The 27,703-nt window shown below is 41.2% G+C and overlaps 1 protein-coding gene across 1 annotated transcript in view; it reads right to left on the reverse strand.

The window, feature by feature from the left end:
• Positions 1-27,703, reverse strand: part of PCNX2 (pecanex 2) — a 304,655-nt gene that overhangs the window by 260,797 nt on the left and 16,155 nt on the right. Inside the window, exons 2-7 of the mRNA XM_036102955.2 lie at positions 15,349-15,554; positions 14,635-14,755; positions 13,916-13,952; positions 5,889-7,160; positions 563-710; positions 279-424 (exon numbers count right to left, since the gene is read on the reverse strand). Coding sequence (XP_035958848.2) covers positions 279-424; positions 563-710; positions 5,889-7,160; positions 13,916-13,952; positions 14,635-14,755; positions 15,349-15,554 — 1,930 coding nt within the window. The remainder of the gene's footprint in view (positions 1-278; positions 425-562; positions 711-5,888; positions 7,161-13,915; positions 13,953-14,634; positions 14,756-15,348; positions 15,555-27,703) is intronic.

Raw genomic sequence — 27,703 nt, forward strand, 5'->3', positions numbered from 1 at the left:
TTAAGTCTGGGGAGTCCAGGAAAGGTTTTCCTGAAGAACTGTCTTTAGAATTAAGATATGAAGGATAAATAGCACATTGTTGGCATGGGGATATGCTATGTGCAAAGGCCCTGAGGTAGGAGGGGGCACTCTGCTCTAAGAACATTGTATGTGAGCAATCACAGGACTAAGTCTTCCTGTTCCAAAGTCTAGTACTGAGGCTAAGAGACCACGTGGGCGTGAGAAAGCCACCAGCTTTATCCCTTCTTCCTCCTTAGTAAAGAGCTCTAAAGACTTACCATGTTCATCAATGAAGACATGCATAGCATCCACAGACATCTCATCTTGCACAGATGTTTCAGGCCCACTGATGACTTGCAAGACAGAACTATCTTGCTGGGAAGTTACCCTGTAGATTATTTGTCTTTGTCTATTGCCCTGGAAACTTAACATATATAAAAGTTTCAAAAACTATTCGGAACTCCTCCGTATCCTTAACAAATCATTAAAAGAAGCAGCCACCAAAATGAAGCTGCTTCACGCTTCGTACCAACACGAAGCTAAGTAAGTAAGTTACGCTCACAGGGTCGTGATCTTGGCAGGCTCAGTGAGCACGGGGCTGGTGCTAGTGTGGTCTTGACTTTGCAGGTCTGGTTTTCCTTGCTTGGAACTGTGTTCATTAGGCTTTTCACTTTCTTGGATTTCCTCCTTTTTCTCATGGGAGCAGTTATCTGAAAAACATTGCTTTGTGTGTGAACATAATATTAAATAAGAAATTAGTGTGAAAGCACTTGGAAATAAGTTACCAAACTGAAACAAGAATAGATAGAAAATCTATATAGCACCTATGAATTCAGAATGTGTTTAAATAAATTTTAATTTTACTAATTATGGAAGTACCTAAATATATTTGAAGAACATAAGCACATATATGTTGGAGACAAGTTATTTAGACATCTATGGACACCATCTACTTTATGTGCAGATTTTGGGATTCCCTTGACATAACTCCAGTGACCACTGGCTTAGCTGGTTGAAAATCACCCATTTGGATTACTTGGGCTTGAAAGGTTCATAGCTCATAAATGGGCAGTGTCAGATGGAAAATAAATTTCATAAACAAACTTGGCTATTTTGGAGCAAGGTCCCATTTACCACTTTAAAATCTTATCAATCATTCCTTCTCACTCATTCTCCATGTCTAGATTTTCAAGGTAAAGGTAGACTCAGTCCCTTCATAAAGTAGACACTCGAGTCTAGGTGACTTCGCACTATATACTTGGCCCTGTGGAAGACACAGTGAGATCCTACACCTGCTCCTTGCCCTGAGAGTATTTTAAGGTGAATAAGAATGCCAAGATCAATAGGTACAGATTGGTCATTTGAGTTTTTACGATCCTCCTTAAATAACTGACCAAAATAAGAGTCTTAGCTTACACTACTACGCACAGTGGAATCCACCCCTAAGGGTCAGCCCTTCCTTTTCTGAGGATATACCCCAACAGCCATTTTTCAGGTTATAATGACCTCTCTTTTCCCAAGACCGAAGATACCAAGAGCTATCTTCTTCCAAGTAAATTGTCTAAAGAACACAAGTGAGTGACTTGAATCTATAGGCCCTTTCAAGACATGCCACTCGCAAAGCCCACCAAGATCTGCCCGGGCCCTCAAAAAGGAAAATTATGTTTGCTTCCCTGGGGTATAAAGTTTTTGTCCTCAGACTTCAAGAGAAACATTGCTGGCTTCTCTGTGAGTCCTGAAGATAAACATTCCCAGCACATCTGTGAAACTACCATTAGAATTTCTTTGGTACAAAAATGTTTGCCTTTCATTTGACAGCTTGTCAAGATAGAAGTTTTCACAGTTTTCAAGAAACACATTTGTGAGAAAGTGCTATCATAACAAGTAGCTTTGGCCAGTGATCATATCGCATACACAATGGCGAAAGCAAATGCTTTCTCCCCCTTCACGCTGTATGTATCTGGACTCATTTGTTCATGTCTCCTTCTCATATTTTAGTTGCCCCTTCTCTTAAATGGGTACATTACATATGTCTACATATAGACTACTTGTTTTCCTTTTTTCCCTTTAAAATGACACATTTATAGGAATTTTCTGTCTATAACAAATGGTGCACATTAATTGTATGTAATTTAAAATAAGAGAAAAGAAAAAATTCTAAATCAGTCTTAACCCCACCATGCTGATACAGGAGCCAATTTGATACATAGCACACCAGTCTTTTTTTTTTTTTTTTTTTTTGCATATATGCTCTTTTGTTCTATAAAAGTTAAGTCACAATATAGATATTTAATGATTATGTTAAAGTGGAAATATTTAATGAGGTTAGATATTCTTCTACATCATCTAAAAATGGTAGTTATGTGGGGCGCCTGGGTGGCTCAGTTGGTTAAGCGACTGCCTTCGGCTCAGGTCATGATCCTGGAGTCCCTGGATCGAGTCCCACATCGGGCTCCCTGCTCGGCAGGGAGTCTGCTTCTCCCTCTGACCCTCCCCCCTCTCATGTGCTGTCTCTCTCAAATAAATAAATAAAATCTTTAAAAATAAAAAATAAATAAATAAATAAAAATAAAAATGGTAGTTATGTAATATTACATTGATACAGCATAATTTACTGAACTAGACCCCTACTGTTGTAAATTTAGGTTGTTTCAATTCTTCCATACTTCGGATAATTCTTCAAAAAGCATCTCTGCCTTCATTTAGGATTATTTTCTTAGAAATTCTAGAAGAGACTGAATATGAAATAGGATCTCTATAAAAGTAGAACTCTGACTGACAATCTACAGCAACCAGCCCAGGAAGCCAATATGCTATGTGTAAGTCAGACTTGTAGGAAGTCAGATCATTATTTCTAGCAAAGAGTCCTGGAAGCCAAACAATAACCCCCATAATAATTGGCCCCAAATGGCCAGGGCTTGATTAATTACTGAGAGCTTCCCTGATTTTTGTCCCTGCTTCCAACCAGAGAAAGCCAAATATATTCCCATGACCAATCACACAGGATGCTCTAATTAGCCTGCCTCTAGCTTCCCAGCCTCTGGTCAGAGCAAACCTAAAGCCTTTCTTCTCCCCACTACAAAGTTTTCCCACTCCTCTGCCTGCCTTTGAGTCTCTGCCAAAACTCAGGTAATAGTGGCGACTCCCTTGCTGTAGCAAGCTCTGAGTAATAGCCTTTGCTTCTCACTTGAGTGGTCTTGGTTTATTCCCACAAAGTAAAAGAAAGGCGTATCAAAACAAAACAAAATGAAAACACGGTTTTAAAAGCTTTTGATAAGAGTGTGGTTTTTCATAGCCTAGAACCTTAGTATATACCCAAGGCCTGAAGATAATCATAAAGCCCTTTGCGGAAAGGACCTGGGTTGGAAATATAAGAATACCATCGAGAGAACTGAGAAATCATGTATCTTACAATCGTGTAAAGGTCAAGCATTATTTCACTATCAAGCAGGGGAAAGATGAGGGCACATTGCCTAGGCTGCTGATATCATTCAACACTGTCATGTCTTAGAAATACACTCTGAAATGGGTTTTTAGATTACAACACATAGCAAGTTATTATGTAGTGATAGAGGAGCAAGAAGATGTTAACGATCTCAAAGTCATAAGGCACCACTGAAACAGCATCTAATTTGCCACCTTTCGTTCTTGCCTTCCAAGAACTAAAAGACTATGTCCTTCTCTTTCATCCTTCAATGAAAAACCTCTGTCCTTTCCTGGAAGAGGCATATGATCCACTCCAGTTCCTCCCTCCTTGCTGTACCTGCAGGCCTGTTCCTTTCCATAGAAAACCTTACAGCATCCATATTTCTTTGCACACCCCTAGATTTCCAATTTTATACTGTTTGGATTGAATGTGGTTGGCTGAAAAATTCAAGAAGAGCAGAAACTTAAGTGGACAAATAAAATAAACCTTACGTATGGCCTGAGGGGAAATTCAGAATAAAAGGCTGAAATTGATCAAGGAGCAAAACTTTTCACATATTTTCCTAATTGGATCCTCACAGTAAATCTGTAACCTGTCGTTCGTTATTCCTGCTTTTCTGAAGAAACTGTGACTCAGATGGATTTAGTAAGTTGTCCAACCTCACCCAGCTGGTACTGCAAAACCAAAATTTGGCCCTGGGCTCGGAGGTTCCGAAGCTGGTGCTCCATCCACCATACACACTGCATCCTGGGCAGACACACATGTACGGATCAGCGCTGTCTGATATGGTAGCCAGCAGCCACGTGGGGCTATTTAAATTTAATAACATTAAAAATTCAGTTGCTCAGCTGCACAATCCCCATTTCAAGTGTTTAACAGCTACCTGTGGCTAATGGCTACTGTACTGGACAAGCAGACATGGGCTATTTCCATCACTGCAGAAAGTTGCATTGGACAGTGCTAATCTAGATGCATGAATATTTATATAAAACAGATGAACCCCCAAATCCTGTATCAGAAAGATTTTTATCCCAAAGTAACCAATGCTTTCTTGTACTGCCCGGGTTGTTAAAATATTTACCTGAATCTTCCCTGTTCTTATCACTCTATATGCAGACTCTTAGATATAGAGACATAGTAAAATGAAGAATACATTCGCTTTACATAAGCTAAATACCCAGACTTAATGTGTTTTTAAGTAAAGGTGGGCCAATTGACAAGCACAGCAATCCTTTTGGCAGAACACCGGAAAAGCAAAAGAAATGAGCAAATTGCTGGTCATTGCCAACATGGAGCCAGAGGGGCCCCTGACTGTCCCAGAGAGCAGGGGACATCCACGGGCAAAAGGACAGTTCTGGCACTAAGTGCTACGCATTCTGGGAGTAGCAGAGAAAGGAAAGGAGCAAAGGAAAGGAGCCCGCATGTGCAAATAAAACTGCCAGCAAGCAAGCCTACCATACAGACATTATTTTATCAGATACGTAGGCAGAAATGTACTCAACAATCACAGGAACATAGACATTTAAAGTTAAAAGATTTTATGAAAACTCTAGTCCAGTAACATCCTTTTGCCAGTGAGGATATGGAGCCCAGAGATATTAAGCAAGTGGAAAAGAAATGAATCTTACATTCATAAAGGAAATATAGTTTGTAGGAGCATTGGCTCTGGATCAAGATTGCCTAGGATCAAAGCTCAGTTCTGGTACTTCTCCTAGACTTACTAGACTCACTTGGGAAAGTTAGTGAAAACCTCTGAGCTTCATCTGCAAAAGGGAAATAATAGTACCCATAATATAAGGTTCTATGAGGAGTAAATGAGTTAAGATGAAAGTAACTGTATAATTTATTGTTCAAACTGGGAACACCTCTGAGGGTGAAAGGCAGTGCTATTACTAACTATGGTGGCAAAATGGTGTAAATGAGGACCCTCCGGGGCAAACCACAAGGTACAGTCATCCCTGTTGATACACATGAAGTGCTTAGGACAGTGCCTGGCACACACTAGGAGCTGCGTGTTTGTTATAATTATGTTTACAAGTCGGGATAATTAGGGAGCTCTGCATACAAGGATTTCATAATGGAATTCAACAGAAAAGTGGGTTCACCTCACAGAAATGTGCTTTACAATCAGCTTTCCCAGAATGCATCAGTTCCATAAAGGGGGAGAAATCTGTGAGTTCTTGTCATGGTGATAAAATATAATTGCTCATTTCCTTGGAAATAAATATTGTTGCCTTCTAGGGAAGCCAAACATTCACTACTCTGCCTTAAATTTCCTGCTGGAGTAAGCCAATGTTAATATATGCTCAACACACCGCTTAGTATTGGCACATCTGGCAATTACCAATAATATGGCCAAAGCAGCAGTGACCCAATATTTGCAAAACCAAATCACAGAAGCTCATTAGGATATGGATTGCCTTCTCTGTGTCGTCACGACAGAACTGATGTGGAATCGTACCTCCTAGAAGCCCACTGTCTTTGTTCTGCTCTCCTGGGCCACTCCTTTGGCTGGATGCCGCCAGCTTGGAAGTATTGATTGATTCTAATAGGGAGACAAATTCCAGGAAGTTGGATTCATTTGGTATCTGTCCTTCCTTAGCCTCTAGGTCAGATTTGGAGGTTGGCATTGTTTTTTCTTTATCGTTGATCATGTCTGTGGAAGTTTTGCTCAGGAAGACATCCGTCCCACTGTCCACACTGAGAACCCGGGTGTGTCTCTTTTCGTGGCTAGTTTTACAGGATGACGGATCAAGGTTAGCCTGGCCTTCCATTCCCCCCTCAGACTCGGGGACCTCGTGAGGTGTGAAGGGGGGCCTTGTGTCACAGCGGTCTCCCGGGGACGGACTGCCATCCTTGGGGGCATTTCCCCCCTCCCCGGATTCATAGCCCGAACACTGATTGGATGACGCCTCCACCGTCAATCTCCCCGGGGTCCTGTCACTTCCGTTGCCTTCGGGACACACAGCGCCTCCTCCCCCGTCCTCGGAGAGCTCAAGGGTGATGACAGGAATTCTTTGCTCCGTGCTGGGAGGACTGGCCACCCCCGGGGCGGCCGGCTCGGCGTCCGACTTCAAGCCTGCCCTCTCGGTGCCGATCACCTTCAGGGGGAGCGAGCTTTCCAAGTCCGTCAGGGAGTTCGGGCTGCTGCTCATGGTGATGACGATCTTAATGGGCTCCCGCAGACTCAGCGGGTCTCCAGGTTGAGAAGTGTCAATAAGAGTGACAGCCACCTCACTGTCCGAGCAGTCCACTTCCTGGCTCGGGGGCGGGTCCGCGCGCGCGGCTCTGGCGATCACCGTGTTGCACTGGGGGCCGCTGCCGCTCAGGCTGTCCTCGGCTGACTGGCTTTGCCACTGTTCCCTTAAGGAGCCCTGGGCACAAACCACAGGTTCCGGACTCCGGACGGAATTCTCACTGCCCCAGGGCTGGAAGGAAACGTCCGTTTCCAGTGGGTCGTACTGAGACAAGGACAGCTGCGGCGACTTCTTCAAGGCTTCCTTCTCCACTAAGCCGCCCTCGGACCTGTGGCGGAAGGGGCGCCGCGCCTGGCCTCCTCTCTCCTTCGCTGTGTCGCCGATTCCAGGTTCTGCCACTGCTGGCTCCGTGGGTACTGCTGGAGCGGTCATGGCTTCCCGGCCGGACGCTCTACAAGCAGGTGAGCTTTCCATTTTAACAGCGGGTGAGGTAGAGGACGCTGGTCCTACCGCTTGTTCTTCCGAGAGAATGACACCTGAAACGGACGGCAGGAACTGCATTAGCTCCCGAACTGGATGAATAACGCCTGCACAAGACCTCCGAACGACAAAGCTAGGAGGAGCTCTGGCCACCACTGTGACTGGATGCTTATTTTTTAAATATCACCTCCACTGTGAAATTGCTCTTAAAATCTCTGCATTTAAAATAATAATTCAGGCTTTTAGATTTTGCTGGTTTGTGGCCTTGGGAGGCGGGCCGGTTTCAACACCGTGTTTGGGACGCCCTATCGGAAAGGTCCTGGCTCTGCTACTTACTAGCTGCGTTACCTTGGGCAAATTACCTAATCCCTCTAAACCAAGATCCTCAACTGCGGAGCTACTGACATTTTGGACCGGATAAATCTTTGCTGTGGGGGGCTGTCCCACGCGTTGTAAGATGTTTAGCAGCATCCCTGGCCTCTGCCTGCTTGATACCAGTCGCAACTCTGTCCTCAATCATGACAATGGAAAATGCCTTTGGAAATTATCGAATGTTCCCTAGGGAGAAACCCCCAGTTGAGAACCACAGTTCTAATCTTCAACCTCCTCTCTGTAAAATAGGAATAATTATACCAACCTCTTAAGGCTCTCAAGAGGATCTATAAGGAAAGACATGGAAAGCACCAGGCCAAGGGCTTAGCAATGGGCTTGCTGGGGCCTTGACCTGAGGAAAATAATAACCTCACATTTCCAATGTGGTTCATAGATTTTTCAAAACATTTCTAAATTGTATCTGCAATAATACATACTTATGATGGTGGCTGAAAGTGAGCTCTGTCCTTCTCCCAGCTTCCCTCTATCTGTTAATGACCCTGCCATTCCCTAAGTCTCTTAAGCTTGAAATCTTGGGGTAATCTTTTCGTTGTTCTTTCTTGCTTAGCCTTATTGTCATTCAATCAATAAATATCCTCAATTTTCGTTCACTTCTATCATGAAGACTATTCTCTGGGGGCTTACTTACTCTCCTCTGCCACCAGGCGCACTTTGTAGAAAGAATTGAGTACAAACTCTGGACATAGCTCTCCCACCTGGAGTGCTCTTTTTCTTCACCCACTGAAGACCCCACTCAAGGCTTTTTTCATATCCCTCCTTCAACATGTAACTTCCCCTGATCACCTAAACCAGAAATAAGCTCTCTTCTGAACTCCTTAAGCAATTAATGTCTATAGAACTAAACTTTACTTACCATATACTTTTTAAACTATAGCTTTATTTATATAAATTATCCTCCTAACTGGATCGTACAGAGTTCTAGAAAAACAACCATAGTTCGTACTCACTGAATCCTCCAAAGAAACCAGCCAGTTATTTTATCCACACTCAAGAATGTTAGCTGACGATAACAGTGAAGATCATTTTACTTTGTAGCAACCCTATGCAGGTTTTCCTACTATACAGAGTAGATACCTTTTCATGGAAATAGAAGAACAGAAGGGTCAAGAAACTTGTCCAAGTTTACCACGCTACTGATGGAGCTGAGTGTAGAGCCCAGATCCTCTGAGTCTTGATCTGACCCTCCTCTACTCCCTCACATGGCCTCTCTCTCTATCTATGTGTATGCCTCCTTTACTTTGCCATTCAGATCTCAACTTGAATATTGTCTCATCAAAGAGGTTGTCCTTGACTGACCAATATCAAGTGCATTTGTTGAGAATATTGCATGAGAAATCCAAACCACCAGGCAGGGCCTCAGAAACAAGGTATTGGGTTGGGTCTATAGAACACATTCATAATGCATTTTTATTGCTTCATTACCTCCCACACCACACAATTATGATTGTACAGATTAATAAGCCAATAGGACCATTTCCTGACATAAAGATGAGAAGAAAGAGCACCCCAGGTTTTAAAACAAATAAGGACTTAATGCAAAGACCCTGTGATGGGAACTCACTTGGCATGTTTGGGGAAGAGAAAGAAAGTCCGTGAAGCTGGAGTAGAAAAAGCAAAGGGAGAATGAGAGCAAGAGAGATCAACAAGGCCAGCAGTGTGGAGCTTGGATTTTATGCTAAGAATAATGTGAACCCAGCAGGAGTTTTTCAAAGGAGCACATGATCTGAATTAGGTTGTTAAAAATAACCCTGCCTACTGCATGAGGGGTAGACTGTGGTGAAGTATGACAAAATTGGAAGAAGAGAAGGGCACTACAAGACCTCTTCTTCATAAAGAAAAAAAAAAAAAATGGAAGAAGAGAGACCAGGGAAGAAGCTGTTGCAGTTGATGAATAATGGTGTTTTGGACTAGGGCAGTAGTGGTGGACATGGAGAGAAATAGACAAATTTGAAATATGTTTTGGAGTAAAATTGACAGAACTTGCTGATGAATCAAAGCTAAAGGTAGTGAGGGAAAGACAAACAAAGGAAAACTCCTTGATTTTAAAGCTTTGATAATGGGATTGGTGCTGGGACTGTTTATTGATAAGGAGAAACCCAGAGGAAGTACAGATTTAGAGACAGCAATGGAGAGATCAAGTGGTGATCCATTTAATATGACTATCAGACATCTTATCCAGGAGGAAATAGGTGTAAGCAGCTGGATGCATGAGACTGAAGTCCAGACAGAGGTCAAAACTGGAGAAACAGATTTACTCACCATCATCACATAGATGGTATTTAAAGCTAGATATGAGATCGCCAATGGAGACCTAGTATCTAGAGAAGAGAAAGGGGCCCAAGACCAAGACCAAGGATACTCCAGCTTTTATATGTCAAACAACAGAGGAGGATCAATCAAAGGACACTGAGAGGGAAGACAATCAGGAAAATGTAAAAAGCCAAGAAAAGAAAGCCAAGAGAAGAAAGTTGGTCAACTACAACTTATTGCATATACATGAATAAAGTCATACTGTGGCCTATAAGTGGGTCTTTTGTGAATACATTAGCACGTCACACCTCAGTACCTGCTTAACCCTAAGTAAAAATGCAATAATGAATTTCCTACCTGGAAAACCAAGAAAAATAGTTGCCCAAAATGACTCCACCAAGATATTGCTTAGCAATGAAATCTAACCAAATGTAGTCATTTGTTTTCTATCCTTGACACTTTAATTGTAAAAACATACTATATTACTAAAAATATATATATGTCAAGAAAGACACTATGGCAAAACTATATGATTATGTCACTAGATGCAGAAAAGCCTCTGACAAAATCCAGTACCCTCTCATGACAAAAATATTCAACAAACTGAGATAGAAGAGAATTTTCTCAACCTGATAGAGGCTATTTATGAAACACTCGAAAACTAACATCATATGTAATGGTGAAAGACTGAATGCTTTTCCCATAAGATCAGAAACAGACAATGATATCCACTCTTACAACATTCAATAAACATTGTACTGGAAATTGTACACAGAGCAATTAGTCAAAAAAAAGAAATAAAAGGCAACTAGATTAGAAAGGGAAAAGCAAAAGATTTCTATTCACAGATGATAATCATTCTGTACATAGAAAATCCTAAGGAATCCACTAAAAAAACTTAGAACTAATAAACATTCAGGAAGTTTGTACAATAGAAAATCAATGTGCAAAAATCAATTCTATTTATTCTATTTCCATACACTAGCAATAGACAAGCTAAAATGAAATTAAGAATACAATACCAGTTATAACAGCAACTAAAAAAAATAAAATACTTAGGAATAAATTTAACAAGAGTACAAGACTTGTGCACTGAAGACTACAGAACATCATCAAAAGAATTCAAAGATCCAAATAAATGGAAAGACATCCCAAGTTCATGGATTGGAAAACGTAATATTGTTAAGATGGCAATTCTCCCCAAATTTTTCTACAGATTTAATACAATCCTTATAATATCCCAGATTCTTTTTTAAGAAATTGATAGTTCACATGGAAATGTACAAGACCCAGGATAGCTAAAATAAGTTAGAGGACTCACAGTTCCCAATTTCAAAACTTATTACACAGCAACTGCAATCAATATGGTATGATGATGGCATAATGGTAGATATATAGACCAAAAGAACAGAATTGAAAGTCCAAAAATAAACCCTTATTGTATGGTCAATTGATTTTCAATAGGATGCCACGACAAGTTGATGGGGGGGGCGGGGAAATAGTCTGTTCAATAAATGATCCTAGGACAACTAATAAACATTATGCAAAAGAATTAAGTTGAAGCCTGACCCCACATCATTCACAAAAATTAATTCAAAATGGATCATAGACCTGATTATAAGAATTAACACTATAAAACTCTTAGAATAAAACATAGGGATAAATCTTTATGACCTCACATTCAGCAATGGTTTCTTATATATGACACCAAAAGCCCAAGCAACTACAATAACAAAAACCATAAAGTGGACTTCATGAAAATTAAAAACTTTTATACTTTAAAGGACCCCAATAAGAAAGTGACAAGACAAACCACAGAGTGGGAGAAAATACTTGCAAATATATCTGATCAGGGACTTGTATCAAAAATATATAAAGAACTCTTACAACTCACCAATTAAAAGACAACCTGATTAAAAACTGGGCAAAATACTTGAATAGACATTTCTCTAAAGATAATGATGATGATGAAACATCAATATCATTAGTCATTAGAAAAGTGACTAATTTCATGCAAATCAAAGTCACAGTGAGATACCATTTCACACCCACTAGAATGGCTATATTCGAACACATAGTCAATAACAAGTATCATCAAAGACATGGAGAAATCGTGACCTTCATATATTGATGATAGGAATGTAAAATGATGCACCTGCCTTCTAAAACAGTCTGGTAGATCCTCAAATGGTAAAACAGAGTTACTACATGATCCAGCAATGCCATTCTTAGGTATATAGCCAAGAAAATGAAAACACATGTCCACACAAAAAACTTGCACAATGAATGTTCACTGAAGCATTATTTATAATACCAAAAAAAAGTGCAAAGAACCCAAAGTTCATCAACTGATGAATAGATAAATAAAACGTGGTACAGTCATTTAACAGAATGTTATTTGGCAATGAAGTGAAGTGAAGCACTGATACAAGCTACAACATATATAAACCTTGAAAACATTATGCTAATTGAAGGGAGCCAGTCACAAGAGATCACACATTATATGAAATGTCCAGAATGGACAAATCCATAGAGACAGAAAGTACATTAGTGGTTGCCTGGGGCTGGAGAAGACGGGGAGATTGAGGAGTACGGCTAAGCAGTCTGGGGTTTTTCTTCCAGGTAATGAAAATATTCTGAAATTGATTGTGATGATGGATATACAACTCTGTGAATATACTAAAAGTCATTGAATTATATACTTTGAATGGGTGAATTGTATGGCATCTGAATTATATCTCAATAGACCTGTTTAAAGAAGAACACCATTGTGCCTTTTAACAACGAAAAGAACTGAATACTAGGATGGTGTATTATGAGATTGGTCTAAGGAAAAAAAATTGCTCCAGTGCAGTGTTGTTGAAAAAACATTGGGGGCGCCTGGGTGGCTCAGTTGGTTAAGCGACTGCCTTCGGCTCAGGTCATGATCCTGGAGTCCCGGGATCGAGTCCCACATCGGGCTCCCTGCTCGGCAGGGAGTCTGCTTCTCCCTCTGACCCTCCTCCCTCTCATGCTCTCTGTCTCTCATTCTCTCTCTCGCAAATAAATAAAATCTTAAAAAAAAAAAAAAAAAAAAGAAAAAAAAGAAAAAACATTGGACTTAGCAGTCAGTTGTGGGACTAAATGCCACCTGTACAGTTGACTTGTTATGACTCAGAATGAAATGATATATGCAGAGCCTCTACTGTAATTCCTAGTACAAGGAAGGAAGGAAGGAATTGTTTCAATTGGAATGGTGAAGTCAAAAGCCCAGAACAGACATTGAAAGGATGTAGAGTAATACTGTTAATAGCTTGATCTGGAATAACTAGTCTAATATGACAAAACAATGTGTGTGTGTGTGTGTGTGTTATGAAACTTTGTGGGTAACTAAAATAGCTGAAACCTAACTAAAGTTCACTTTTTTTCAGTAGTAGTAATATAGAAAAAAGAATTTGAATAATCCTTTACACATTATTGTCAGGGAAATTAGCTGAGTGATGACAAAAGAAACTTCATTTTAGGTTTTCAGACCCAAGTGCTAATTTCAGCTGTTTTCCTGAAGATAAAATTTTACACTACTTTCAAAATTTAAATAAAGCATACATTTCTCTTTACAGTAGCACTACAAAAAAATAAAAATGCAGAGAAAGGAAGTAGTTAATTCAGGCCTCCAAAAGCTCTTTTCTGAGTCTTCTGAAGGCAATCAAAAGATAATAAAATGAAATCTTTGTGAAAATGGAAAATAAAAATCTGGGGGCTTAAAAGAAAGTTCCCAGAAACAAAATTGGCAACTTGAAGGAGATGCGGTATACGGAACACAATATCATTTCCTCTGTCATTTTTCAATGCAAGTACTAAGATAAGAAGTTTGTATGCCAATGGTGAATTAATCCAGTTTTTTATCTGCCATTCTGAGCCACATGAAATAAGCACAAACTGGAGAAAGGAAAATGACATAGGATTCGATAAAACATTCAGTTTAAAAGTAGGCGCAGTGTACAAAATCTGATGAGAAACAATTAAAATTAAGAGTTGAAGAAACAAAGTTGAAATAAAACTATGCAATCTTAGGTACGGTTCTTATTTTGAATTAATTCACTGGCATTCTGTTTTCCAAAAGTTCTTTTTCACTTCACTGAAGATAATGCTGTGATCAATTATTAAATGGTGATAATAAACACTCTACCTTTGAGATCTTCCACTGTTTCCTGTGCCGGCAACTCCTAAACAAATGGAAGAACAAAAATCAATATGTGACTCAGCTCAGTGCCCATTTCCAGGCAGTCAGCAGGCGCGGAGTGGCAAGCTACTCGTTTTCCTAATGGCACATGGGGAAGAGACTATATAGTGTCCACTCTGCGTAAGCCTCTAATAAAATGGATAGCAAAAACGAATACAGAATATAGGTAAGTGCAGATAACCAAGCAAGACCACTGTACTGTGATAAAAGGCGTTTGATAATTAAGAAAGTAAAAAGGAGAGAGAAGAATGTGCTACCGTGCATGACCGTGAATAAAGCCCAGTAAGGTTCATCTAGAGCAAAGGGGTTTATTGACTTCCCAAGGGACAGCTGTGATTTAATGTGGAGTGGTGCAGTTGATTCCAGGGGAAGACAATGAAGGACAGCAGAGGGGAGAAGGAGGTCAAGGTCTGCTGATAGGTTCTTCGGGCCAGGGTGGCAGGCCCGGCAGGGGTAGGCCGAGGCGGTGTGTCCAGCACCTGACTGGGTGTTTATCTCATGGTCCAAGGGCTCCCCTGAGGTCACTTCCACACTCTGAGATGTGGCACACCACCAGCCCAAGGGCAGTGTCGACAACTAGAACTGCTACCCTTGCACGCTCCCATTTTAGGCATGATCAACACTACGTGACAAGAACAGCATGAAACAGAAAAACACACACTGACCAGTGGCCCAGATGAGTGATGAGAGTTTATGCTTTGCCCTCGGGAGCTGCAGCGGAGGGGAGGCGTGGAGAGGCTTCGATGAGGCTCTTCCTTTTTGCCATTGTTAATCTGCCTGTTATTGCTAATGCACAGAAGAAACACAAGAGCGGTGATATTATCAAATAGAACTATGACTTTGTATTAGTCCTTAACCAACTCCTTTTCCTAGAATCTATTTTGTAATATTCATGGTACACAAATTTTGTATTTAAGGGAGAATAATAAATATTCTTTTAAAATAAGACATGCTTTCTAAAGGAACTATCAGAAATAAAGACAAGAATAGTGACAGTGACACTCACGAATCACTCTTAATTTTTCAGTCTGTGCAATGTATTACTTCTATATTAACAAACACAAATGTTCTTTCTGAAAATACTCTGGCATGCACTAAGCACTTAGATGACAAGATAAAAACACTGAAGTCAAATATTTGGCTGTGTTAAGCCTAATGCAATGAATTCCAGAGCACAACATAAGGTCAAATGAATAGTTAAACCATCTTGATTATCAGTATCAATTTTATGCTTAAGTGTATGCTTCAAGAGAAGAAAAATGTACATATTAGTGTCTGCCTATACTGGTGTGTTTTCATAAACCACTAATAAATGAAAAAAAATTTAACCAAAACTAAAACATTTGAATTATGAACTGACACATTAATAGAAATGTTACCTTGGAATTTTGTGATTAGTTATATGTTCCTTGTTGGCCTCTTTGTCTTTATTTGGCTTTTCTTTCTTTCCGGAGGGCCTCTGCTGAATTAATTCTCCTTTATCAAACATGAGGTGTAGGCGATAACTGACCAATTTGATTATTGTGAAGAATATAGTCACTGAACTGCAGTAAAAAAATGCAGTGATAGCATTTGGAGGAAAAGCCTAAAGAAGAGAAAAGAAAGAAAAAATTCATTCGTTTGCAGGATGATCTTTTGTTTTAAATCTGAAAGCATTGTTGGACTATTTATTGAATACAAATTGGGCAAGATTTCAAATTTTATTGGCTTTACAACTTTTCCTGGTTGCGATACCTGAGGAGAAAGAAAGAGCTGCTATCTTTTTTATCTTTTTAAAAACATCTTTCTTGTTTCTCAGGTTCTGGTACTAGTCGAGCTGATGACCAACATTTCATTTGCAGGCAGGAACCCCACAGAACAGAAGGTGTTTTATATTCAGCCTCTCCATGTCCTTCTAGTTCTTTTCCAGAACCTGATCTGGCCTTCCTGCATGCATGCTTGTAGCAAAGCCCGAAGAAAGGCCTTTGAGATGCTGTTTCCTTCAACAAAGCACAAAAAGCCTTGTTGAGAACAGAAGAAAGAAGGAAGGGAAAAGGTTAATGTAACATCTCCTCCCTCCCTCCCCCCTCCCTCCTTCCTTCCTTCCTTCCTTCCTTCCTTCCTTTCTCCGTCCTTCCTTCCTCCCGTGCTCTCCTGTTGGGTTAACACCATCAGGATATGTATTCCCCTAGTGGTTTGATGCAGGCAAGGGGCCACAAAAGGGCACATTGCTTCTAAAAGGAAGATAGTTACATTCGTGTAAAAGGATCTGAACATGGAGATCATGGTGAAGGTCGGTTCAATTCTGGCCAATCCCCTCAAGAAACAAAAAGAATCACTAGCATCCATGAAACTGTCCTACTCTGTAGGATCCCCCACACACCTTCCTAGTTCTCTCCCAGGACCATGGACGATTGCAGGTTCTCTAGTCCTTCCTAAACTAAATTCTTATCTTTGGAGATTGAAATAGATCCCAGGGTCTCAAGATGATATGAAGGACAGCCTCAATAAAAAGCAAGACCCTTTTATCAATGCATCTCACTAAAGGATCTCAAGAAATCCAGTGATAAGTGCAGTCTCTCCTTCAACCTGAACCTGCTGGGCCTGTGAACAACATAGCCCAGCCCAAGTCTGCTCCCATGCAGCCCCTGCACAACCCACCATGGTCCCATGATAATCCATCATCTAGGTAAGACCACTCCAAAAACAACATGGCCAAACAAAAAGAATAAAGGAAAAGGAAAACTGTCACCAACAAGTAAAAGCTGGAGTGAAGAATTTTCACCATCACTGACTTGCTTTTACTTCATGGGAAAAAGGTCCACTAATAAATATAAATTAATAAATAAGTGAATGAAAGATTGATTAAATAAAACAAATAGATAGATGATAGATAGATAGATAGATAGATAGATAGATAGATAGATAGATAGATAGATAGATAGATAGATAGATATGAGAGAGAGAGAGAAATAAAGTCAGGTTCCCTACCTGGAAGCAGATAAGTTTCCCATTGACACACATACCTCCTGAGGAGAAGCTGTGATGAACTTCAAGCAATACAGAGAGGAATTAAAAGAGAAAGAGTGATGGGGCCACTAATAGTCCCCAACACTTTTTCTTAACATGTCTATATATTTCAGGTCTAAAAATTTCAGGCTAAAGCTAGAGAGTGAGTTTGAAGAAACTGATGAAGGAAGAATAAAACCCAGCAAATGTCCAGAGAATAGATTAGCATCCTATCATACACAAATTATATTCAAAAGTCGTTTAGATTATAAAAGTTGTTTAAATTATAATGTAACTTGGGATTCATAGTACTCTGATTAGCGGGGGCCACAGAGAGAATTCGTACTCACTAAATATTTCATGTGGCCCCATGCATTTCCCAGCTTCCCTTGCAGTCAGGCTGGGGTCATGTGACTACTTTTGGCCAGTGGACTATGAGGAGAAGTGGCTGGTGTCACTTCTAAGCCTAGACAATTATGAGCTAGGTGCCTCCTCCATCTCACTCTTCTCTTTAGTTGGCAATATCAGAGGCTGTATTTTTAAGATATTCTATCTGCAAGATGACAGAGCTTCCTTCAGCCTGGGTACCTGGGTGACACTGGAACAAGGCCCTTACAGACCTGAGACAGACATGTCTAGAAGTGAGAAATAATCCTTCGATTCATTAAACATCTGAGATTTGGGGGTTGCCTGCTGTGGCAGCTAGCACTGATTCACGCAATACTGGGGGGTTCCATTTCCATGAGGAAGCTTCCATTCAAATTATATTAGAAAAAAATGGGGGAAAAACCCTCAGGTATTGGGAAGAGAATGCTAGGGAAGGTGAGAGAGGAAAGATTAAATATGGATATTTGGATAATTCATTTGGAAAGAAACTGACTTGCTACAATAAGAAGAGGTATTACTTTTCAGTTTACCCTAATAAATATGGAGGTAGCACCAGCTTGGTAGTGTTGAAATTAAGAGAAGGCAAGACAACGTGGATGGAACTGGAGGGTGTTATGCTGAGTAAAATAAGTCAATCAGAGAAAGACATGTATCATATGACCTCACTGATATGAGGAATTCTTACTCTCAGGAAACAAACTGAGGGTTGCTGGAGTGCGGGGTGGGGTGGGAGGGATGAGGTGGCTGGGTGATAGACATTGGGGAGGGTATGTGCTATGGTGAGCGCTGTGAATTGTGCAAGACTGCTGAATCACAGATCTGTACCTCTGAAACAAATAATACAATATATGTTAAGAAAAAAAAAGAAGAAGAAGATGAAGATAGCAGGAGGGGAAGAATGAAGGGGGGGAAATCGGAGGGGGAGATGAACCATGAGAGACGATGGACTCTGAAAAAAAAAAAAAAGAGGGTTCTATAGGCGAGGAGGGTGAGAGGATGGGTTAGCCTGGTGATGGGTATTAAAGAGGGCACATTCCGCATGGAGCACTGGGTGTTATACGCAAACAATGAATCATGGAACACTACATCAAAAACTAGTGATGTAATGTATGGTGATTAACATAGCATAATTTAAAAAAAAGGTAGATATAAATAAAATAAATTTAAAAACAAAAAAAGAGAAGGCAAGAAATTACAATGAGGTTTAGTATCTAGTTTGCAACCAGGTGAGAAAAGGCTCTTGTCTCCTTTATAAAGGACCACTGGCACTTTGTCACATCCCCAAAAGCCCATAGACCTCACCAGGCCATAGCAAAAGACAGCGATTTTACTGAAAATTTCCAGGGAGAGAGGAAAAAGTTTTACAACATGCTAGAGATGGCACATTATTCCTCCCCAAACTCCCTGATCTCCTTTAAAACCTCTCCCTTCAGAAGACCCTGCAAACAGAATCTAGAATCCTCCCAAATATCCCTTTTTTAATGTCATGTACTTAAGCTCTGCTCAGGCTTCTCCAATTGTACATTTCCAGGGACATCACTGAAAATTACTTTCAAGGTCATTTTACTGCTGACATCATCATGCTCAGTCAACAAACGATCCCCAGCTCCTAGGATTTTCTGTCCTTATAAGTATGAATGCAAGGAGAGGAGGAGGATTTAGGAAGAAATATGTCAGGAATGAGCAGCTTTTAGCTCTCTTTTAATTTATATCACAGATTCCACACACACCCCCATATTAGGTATATTCAGATTTTGAATAGAGGTTTGTTTCAGGGAAATCACAATTTTTTTGTTTCCATGAACTTATCATTTTAACACATTCTAATTAATAATAGGAGGCAATATTTTTTCAAAATTATATCCTTGGCCAAAGAAAAGTTGTATGTTGTTCCCTGACACATTATTTTTTTTTTTTTTAAAGATTTTTTATTTATTCATTTGAGACAGAGAGATACAGAGAGAGAGAGAGAGCATGAGCGGGGGAGAGGCAGAGGGAGAGGGAGAAGCAGACTCCCCGCTGAGCAGGGAGCCCGATGTGGGGCTCGATCCCAGGACCCTGGGATCATGACCTGAGCCGAAGGCAGACGCCCAACCGTCTGAGCCACCCAGGCGCCCCTCCCTGACACATTATTAAGATAACTAGTGGTATAATAACTCATTTTACCAAACTTTTTCTGACAAAATTTCATGAAAAAAACAACATGCTGTTACCAATTAAGCAATTACAAATATATCTGCACGGTTCAGAAAACTGGATTTCTTGGGATTTGGCGCCATCTAGAAGAATCTGTCTGCGTGAACACCCAGACCATCTGCAGTCCCCTCAGATGGAACCCACCTCTGTTCCTTGAGGTTCACAGCTCAGGCTCTCTCATAGAGTGTACCCACTCTTTTTTTAAAAAATTTTATTGTGGTAAAATATATATAACATAAAACTTACCACCTTAACTTTTTTTAAGGGTACTGTTCAGTGGCATTTAGTACATTCACATTGTTGTGCAACCATCAGCACCATCCATCTATGGAACTTCTTCATCTTTCCAAACTGAAAGTTTATACCCATTAAATAGTAACCCCCATTTCCTCCTCCCCCAGCCACTGGCAACCAACATTCTGTTTTCTGTCTCTATGAATTTGACTCTTCTAGGAACCTCATATCATTGGAATCATACAGTATTTGTCCTTTTGTGACTGACTGGATTATTTCCCTTAGCATAATGTTCTCAGGGTCCAGCCGTATTGTAGCATGGGTCAGAATTTCTTTCCTTTATAAGGCTGAATAATATTGCATTCATTCATTACACATTTTGCTTATCCATTCATCTGTTGATGGACATTTGGATTATTTCCACCCTTCATTTATTGTGAATAGTGCTACTATGAACATGAGTGTGCAAATACCTCTGCAAGACCCAGCTTTAAATCCATTTGGATATATATCCAGAACTGGAATTGCTGGATTAAACAGCAATTCTATGTTTAATTTTTTGAGGAACCTCCATGCCGTTTTCCATAGTAGCTGTGCCATTTTACACCACTCTGGTTTTTCACTTCAGGTTAATGGGTTATTACTGTCCATCTCTTGAGTAGCCTGGAGAGATCGATAATCTGGTTAAGTGAGTACTACCCATAAATAATGCTGGTATCCAGTGAGAATAAACCACTTCTGAGGGTTTCCGTGTGCAGACATAAAGAAGGGCCCTCTTGAGGATTCAAACTTTATCAGTGTGTATTTCATAAAGGTACCTCATCAATGTACTTTCACAAACTAATTTTGAAGAAGACTTCTGGAAATGCTTTTTTCATCTTAAAAAAAAAAAAAAATGAGGGAGCTAAAGCATAAGTGAGTCATCACTTGGAAGCAAGCTGGTAAGGACATGTATCTCCTCTCACCTGGAAGTTACTTACCTAGCCACTTCCATGACCTGACAGAGAACCAAGGACTCAGAAGAAAAAAAATGTTAAATGTCTTCTGGGCAGTCAAAACACATCACTGTTATAGAGAAACTCCTCTCCACTCCTATGGTTTCCAGGAAAGGGAACCATTCCCTCTACATGCTAGCCTCTGTGCTTCTGGCTCCTTCCTCAGTGATTTCTGACCAGTGTTTTGGGGAGCAGGAACTGGGCATGCTATCCCTTCTGTCTCAGAACTAAGCCCTGATCGAGGAGATCTGTGCCTGGGTAGCATCTCTCCATACTGCATGGTTCCAGCACGGTTCCTAGGTCAGAGAGGCTCAGTGCTTCCCACACTGCCCCTGAACAGCTAGGTAAGGCTCCATGACTCTAGGGCTCACAATTAGGAAGTCCACCTACCTGCAGATATAACACATTTCCAAATAGCTTAATTTGCAATAAAGGTGATACCTGAACTCCATCTGCTTGACTACTGTCTCCCTGGAGTGGCTCAGAAAAAAGAGGGGCTACTTACTGGACTGCCAAGTCTATGCACAAAGGTTATGACCTTGAGTGGAAGGGTAGTCACTCAGAGCATCATTTGGAAGCTTTGTGCTCTTCCTGTAGGCATAATTCATTTATGTGGCACATAATATGCCTAATGGTATCCTAGCCCATAGCAGAAATTAGAAGGGGAAATGAGGAATGAATACAAGTAACCACAATAATGTAACAAGACATGCTAAATGACTGTGTAAATAGTGTTGGGAAATTACAAAAAAAAAAAAAAAAAAAAAAAAACTATGAAAAAGCAAGTCACTTGTGTGGTCATTTTCTGAGACACAAACACGCTTCAGTCATTCCCTGAGGACATCATTACAAAAACATAATGTCCAAGAGTACAAAGAAAATGTTCAATGGTATTCAGTATCCTATCAGAGAAGGCAGGGAAATGTAAAACTATCAATGTGGTTAAAGTAAATTGAATTTTCCTGCTTTTAGGTTAAGCTTCAAGTAATTTAGAAAACGTTTTTACTCAGAGTATGTGGCCTAATGAATAAGGCGTTAATCCGCTAAACATAACACGCTGTCTCTGACAGGGATCCACCACCAAGGAGTGCTCAGATGGTTCTGCCCTGTGCCACTGTATTCCCTCTGGCTGTGAGGAACTGCCCCGTGTGGGTATCTGTGCCATCTGGGGTAGAACCTCCTCTTTCATGTTTCTGGAAGCCTAACCAGTTCTCAACTATTAGAAGATCCTAGGTCATTCTAAAAAGACAGGGTGCAGACTTAACAACTGAATTTTCTTATCTGCTTCAGAGGTAAGAGAGATCCCCCTCTTGTTCATCCATTTTGTCAAATTAGGAGAGAAGAGCTTTGTCCGTCCAACCATCCATTCCTCATTCATTCATTCATTCATTCATTCAATAGACACATGTGGAGTGTTGTGTCAAGGCATGAGTTTCAATGACTTCATTCAGGCAGGATTTTTGAGTCCTATTGAAGTAAACTATAACTCCTTCGGAAGAGGGAAAGTCAGGCCACAAGACAGAGAAGCACAGTCATTTCTCCGCATCTCTATATGTGAAGGAATGTACAGGTTTTCACATCCTAAATAACAATTCATTACCTATTTCATGAAGTTCCATTATGAAAAAACAACAAAAAACACATTGAATACTATCTCAGAAAATCTGGAACTTAGGATTTTATCTTGAAACCAGAATGAGCTCAGCATTCCTGTGGGTACCAGGTAGAAGAGGCAGACCTCTGAGAAGGCATGCTGGTGTCAGAAACTCCTGACAGAATTTCAGGCGAGGTGGGGAGCGCCCTCCAAGCAGTACCCTCAGAAGTAGACCACCCTTGCAAATAAATACTTGCCGAAAAATGGTGAGGTGAGTAGAATCAAGAAATCTGACTGGTTCTCAAAAGACAGCCCTCCTCGTGCCTCCATCTTGCTGAGTAAGATGCACAAAAAGGAGAACGTCACACGTTCTCTTGGGCCTGCTACTTGACTGCTTTGGGGTCTGCTTGCCTGTTTATCAGATCTGCCCTGATTTCTCTGAGCTCCTGGGCCTCCTTCTTTGTGTGCAGCTTTCACGAGGGCAATGTGCTGGGTACAGAAATGGCGAATGTTTGGACTGACAAGGCAGTGCTATAGAGAATGGTAAGAGGGAAAAACAGCCAAAGGTTGCAGAGGCAGATTTGAGGCAGGGGCATTAAAATGAGGATCTCTGTGGGCCTGAATGCTTTGAAAACCATTTAGAAAGCTGGCACCTGCAAGTGCCTACTCCTTTCTCTCTCTCCTTTTCTCATAAAGAATATTTATGGCAGACGGCTCAGTCAATGGATGCCTAGCCCAGTCAAGAAATCTAGATGCACATTGTCTTTTCCGTTTCAGATGGTCACAGTAAGAGGTGACACTTCATTTCCATGTTTAATGTGCACTGAGTTAAATAGGATGAACCAATCAGTAAACTCACTGAAGGCAAAGTGATGTCAATCTCGATGCAGTGATAAGCTCAACCAGGAATCTGTATGGATAGTGAGTTTGAATATCATTGACTATCAATGCCGTGTGTTTCTAAATAGAAAGAAAAGTGTGATTTCAAATTTACAGTGAGATTTAATAATGCAATCTAAACTATACCTGATCAATTCTATATTTGATAGATAAATCTAAGCTTACACATTCATTTTTCATAAGTAATTTTAGATTCCTCTGAGTTTTTAAGTACCCTCAAAACCCAAATGACAGAGAAAATGTTTAGTGTCAGGAAATTTCAAATGTGTTTCAGTTAATATTTAAATTTAATGAATCAAAATATTACATCTCTTAATTCTCAAGCAATAATCTTCAACATCAATTATATGAAAAGATTAAAATCAGTCAGTAATACAGATTTTTAAAGGGAATAGCAAGACAAAAATGAATTGAATTTATAAACCTTTTCTTTATGCCCTCGGCTTCACAAACACGCAGAAGCTGCAATACTGTCTGAATCACAGAATGGGGGGAGCTCACACCTCCAGGTGAGAGGCTGAGCTAGAAGGGATCCCTGTGCAGGCTCCAAGCCCACCTGCAGATTTTGCATACCTTCCCTTGCTCAGGCTGCTTTTCAGCATGCTAGGCAGAAACTGGGCATTGTATGTCTCAGAATCCTTTCCCTCTACCCAATGGCAAGTGTCTTCAGTTTAATTCTTCCATAGCCCATAGCTACCAGGGACTGCCCAGTGGGCTTCTGCTCCTTCCTGTGCAATGGTGTTTTTCAATCAAATGGAAGTTCTACTGGCATCTGAGGTCCAGCAATTTCTCATTGCACAATATGTTCAGCATGTCTGGCCCCCACTCTTTAAATGCTATTGGTACATTTACTTGAAATGCCACTGTGATAAAGTCATTGAGATGAACTTCCAAATGTTCCTTACAAAAACTGCCAAAGCTTCTCGGGGGCAGTGACTTCTCCCAATCTAGGACCATTTTGCCTACTTAACTATAACATAAGGAGTAGATATCATCACACTGCAGTGAGGGCCACTAAAGTCATGGACATCACCCGCTGGTATCCTATAATGATCCACCTCATCCTTTTAGCCTAGAGTTTCTCAACCCCAGTACTACTGACACCTCGGGCTGAGTAATTCTCTGTTGTGCGAGCTATCCTGGGCCCCGGAGGATGTGGCAGCTTCCCTGGCCTGGACACACGAGGCACCAGTAGCAAGCCCTCCAGTGTGGCAGCCCAAATCGTCTCCACACATTGCCAAGTGTCCCTGCAGGGGGTCCAGACTTGACGTCCTCACTGAAAACCACTACTTAGCCCATAAATGTATATGTGATTACCTCGTACCAAACACAGAGATAAAAACATTGTCCCTGTATTCACAGAGTTCAAAGTCAAAATAGATGAGGAGACAATTACAAGATAGAGCAGGAAATGCGCCATTCTGGTCCACTGAGGTGCATCTAACTCAGACTAAGAGGTGGGGGTAAGAGGCCAAGGAGATCATTCCAGAGCAAGCGGTCATCTGTGAGAACTTGAAGGACCCTGAGACAAAGCAGGCAGAAGGCATACCGCGTGGAAGCACAGAGCCTTCCAGGAAGAATACACATTCCAGAATAAGACACGTGGGGCACTCCAGTGGGAGCACAGTGATAACACATGAAGAGTCTCACACACCACATGCTTAGGAATTCCGTCATCACTATGAAACAAAGAGCATAGAAGACATGGAAGCCAAAAGTTGCTGTCTGTAGTCTACAGAGTCATCAGAGTGCATGGCAGGCTGGATGGTGGAGCAGTACTAATAACGGAGAGACCAGACAGGGGCTGACCTACTTCAGAACTGTTGGAGAGTTTAATGAAATCATCTGTGTGCATGCCCACCGTACAGCATAAACTGTGATTTTCCACAGAATCGCTGCAAAAACTGGAAAGTACAATCTAAAGTATAAACCATTATCTCTGCTCTCCTATGTCAGCATTAGAAACTCCAAAGACATCTCTAGAAGAAACATCTGAGACCACCAGCATCAATGGCAGGATTGTTGGAATAAATGAATAATCTTGTAAGGTAACTACTGGGAAGGAGCTACCATATGGTAAGTTGTCACATTTTTTTTTTATTTTAAAAAGTTATTATTTATGGAAAACAGTATGGAAAACAGTATGGCAGTTCCTCCAAAAATTAAAAATAGGATAACCATATGATCCAGCAATTCCACTTCAACCCAAAAGAAGTGAAAGCAAGGTCTCCAAGAGATTTTTGTGCACCCATGTTCATAGCAGCATTATTCACAATAGCAAGAGGCGGAAGGCACCCAAGTGTCCATCCAAAGATGAATAAACAAAATATGGCATATATGTATATACAATGAACTATCATTCAGCCTTAAAAAGGAAGGAAATTTGGATACATGCTACAGCACAGATGAATCTTGAGGACATTATGCTAAGGGAAATAAGCCAGTCACGAAAAGCCCCCAAGTACTGCGTGATTACACTTACATGACGGATCCACGGTAATCAAATTCATAGGAAGGGAAAGTAACATGGTGATTACCAGGGACTCAGCAGAGGGGAAGAGGGAGTTGTTGTTTAAGGAACACAAGAGTTTCAATTTTGCAAGATGAAAACATTCTGGAGATTGGTTGCACAACCATGTGAATATACTTAACACTACTGAACCATACACTCAGAAATGATAAAGATGGTTGGGGCGCCTGGGTGGCTCAGTCAGTTAGGCGTCTGCCTTCGGCTCAGGTCATGATCCCAGGGTCCTGGGATCCACTGGGCTCCCTGCTCAGCAGGGAGTCTACTTCTCCCCCTCCCTCTACACCTCCCCACCCCCTGGCTCATGGTCTCTCTCTCTCTCTCAAATGAATAAATAAAATCTTTAAAAAAAAAAAGAAGAAGAAATGATGAAAATGGTAAGTTTTAAGTTATGTGTGTTTCACCACAATTTTTAAAAGTAATTATTATTTTATAGCACTTGAGATTATGTATAGCATTTTCCACCTGGGAAATATGAACACGTGAGTATCCTCTGCCTAAAAATAGAAGTTCAGTGGGACCAGTTCCTCGGAATGCCTGCTGATTCTCCCGAAGATCTCTTCAAGATCAAATTGCATCCACTCAAGTGTCCACTGCCCAGAGTAAGGTAGAGGTAAAAGCCCCACATAGTTAGCTGGACCACAGAAGGGACCAAGCTGCCTCCCTATTTACTCAGCCTCTCACAAGTACATGCTGAATACACATTCTGTGCCAGGCGCTATGTTTGGTCTGAGGGAGGGAGCCGTGAACAAAACATGCAAACGTCTGTCTGCAAGGAGCTTCTGTTACAGCACGGACTAATTACAGATAATTACAAAATGAATTATTTTGGTCCAACAAGGGGACCTAACCTAGTTTGGAGTACCAGGGAATAATCCTATATGAAACTGGTATTTAACTTGAGCACTGAAGAATGAACTAGAGGTGGGGCGCCTGGGTGGCTCAGTTGGTTAAGCATCTGCCTTCGGCTCAGGTCATGATCCCGGGGTCCTGGGATCGAGTCCCACATCAGGCTCCCTGCTCAGTGGGGAGTCGCTTCTCCCTCTCCCTCTGTCCCTCCCCCCTGCTCGTGTGCTCTCTCTCTAATAAATAAATAAAATCTTTTTTAAAAATGAACTAGAGGTAACTTGGAGAGGTGAGTGGGGAAATTTCAGGTCATGGGAACAGGTTCAAAAGCTATAAAGCTGCCTCAGAGATATGAAGAAGCTCTGTGGAGCTGAGCCCTGGGGAGAGGCGGGAGGAGAAAGGAGTGAGATGAAGACAGGAATCCAGGAAGAGCCAGAGGCCAGCCTACTGCTGGGCCCCTTCACAGCTGCCTCAGCCCTGCAGGGAGGCCCCGGGGCACTGGCTTATTCCTCTCCCCTCCCCTGCTCCCCAGTGCACCAGAAAGTCCCTCTCAAGCACCATTTTAACCACATCACTACCCTATGCAAACACCGGCACTCAATTCTCTGCAGCACTTCTTAGAATCCTTCCAAAACTTTTCATGGCAAGGCCCCCTTGAGCCTCCAGGCTCTCGATCACTGCATGACAAGGGTGTGCTCTGGGGTCCTCCACTGAAGGCAAAACCCCAACCAACCTGGCCTCAAAGAGTAAACTGCCTAGACGGTGAGATGAGATGAACAGACATAAGGTGGCATACAAACAATACAGACCGGCACACAACTGAAGGGCTCACTCAAGTCAACTGTCCTACAGCGTGCGGCTGTCCAGTTAGGGGTAGTGGAGAAAATGTTAGAGAAGGGGAGCTGTTGTCAAGGGCCTCACAGGGAGGCTGGGCTTCGACCATGATGTCGGAAATAGATAACACAAGACATGGGGCAGGAGTCTAGGGAAGGGCGGGTGCTGGGCACATTCCATTAACACAGACTCAACAGGCAAAGCCATCAGAGTGGTTTGACTCTCAAGGGAGA

This window comes from Halichoerus grypus, chromosome 7 (assembly GCF_964656455.1).
Source record: "Halichoerus grypus chromosome 7, mHalGry1.hap1.1, whole genome shotgun sequence".
Classification (NCBI taxonomy): domain Eukaryota; kingdom Metazoa; phylum Chordata; class Mammalia; order Carnivora; family Phocidae; genus Halichoerus; species Halichoerus grypus.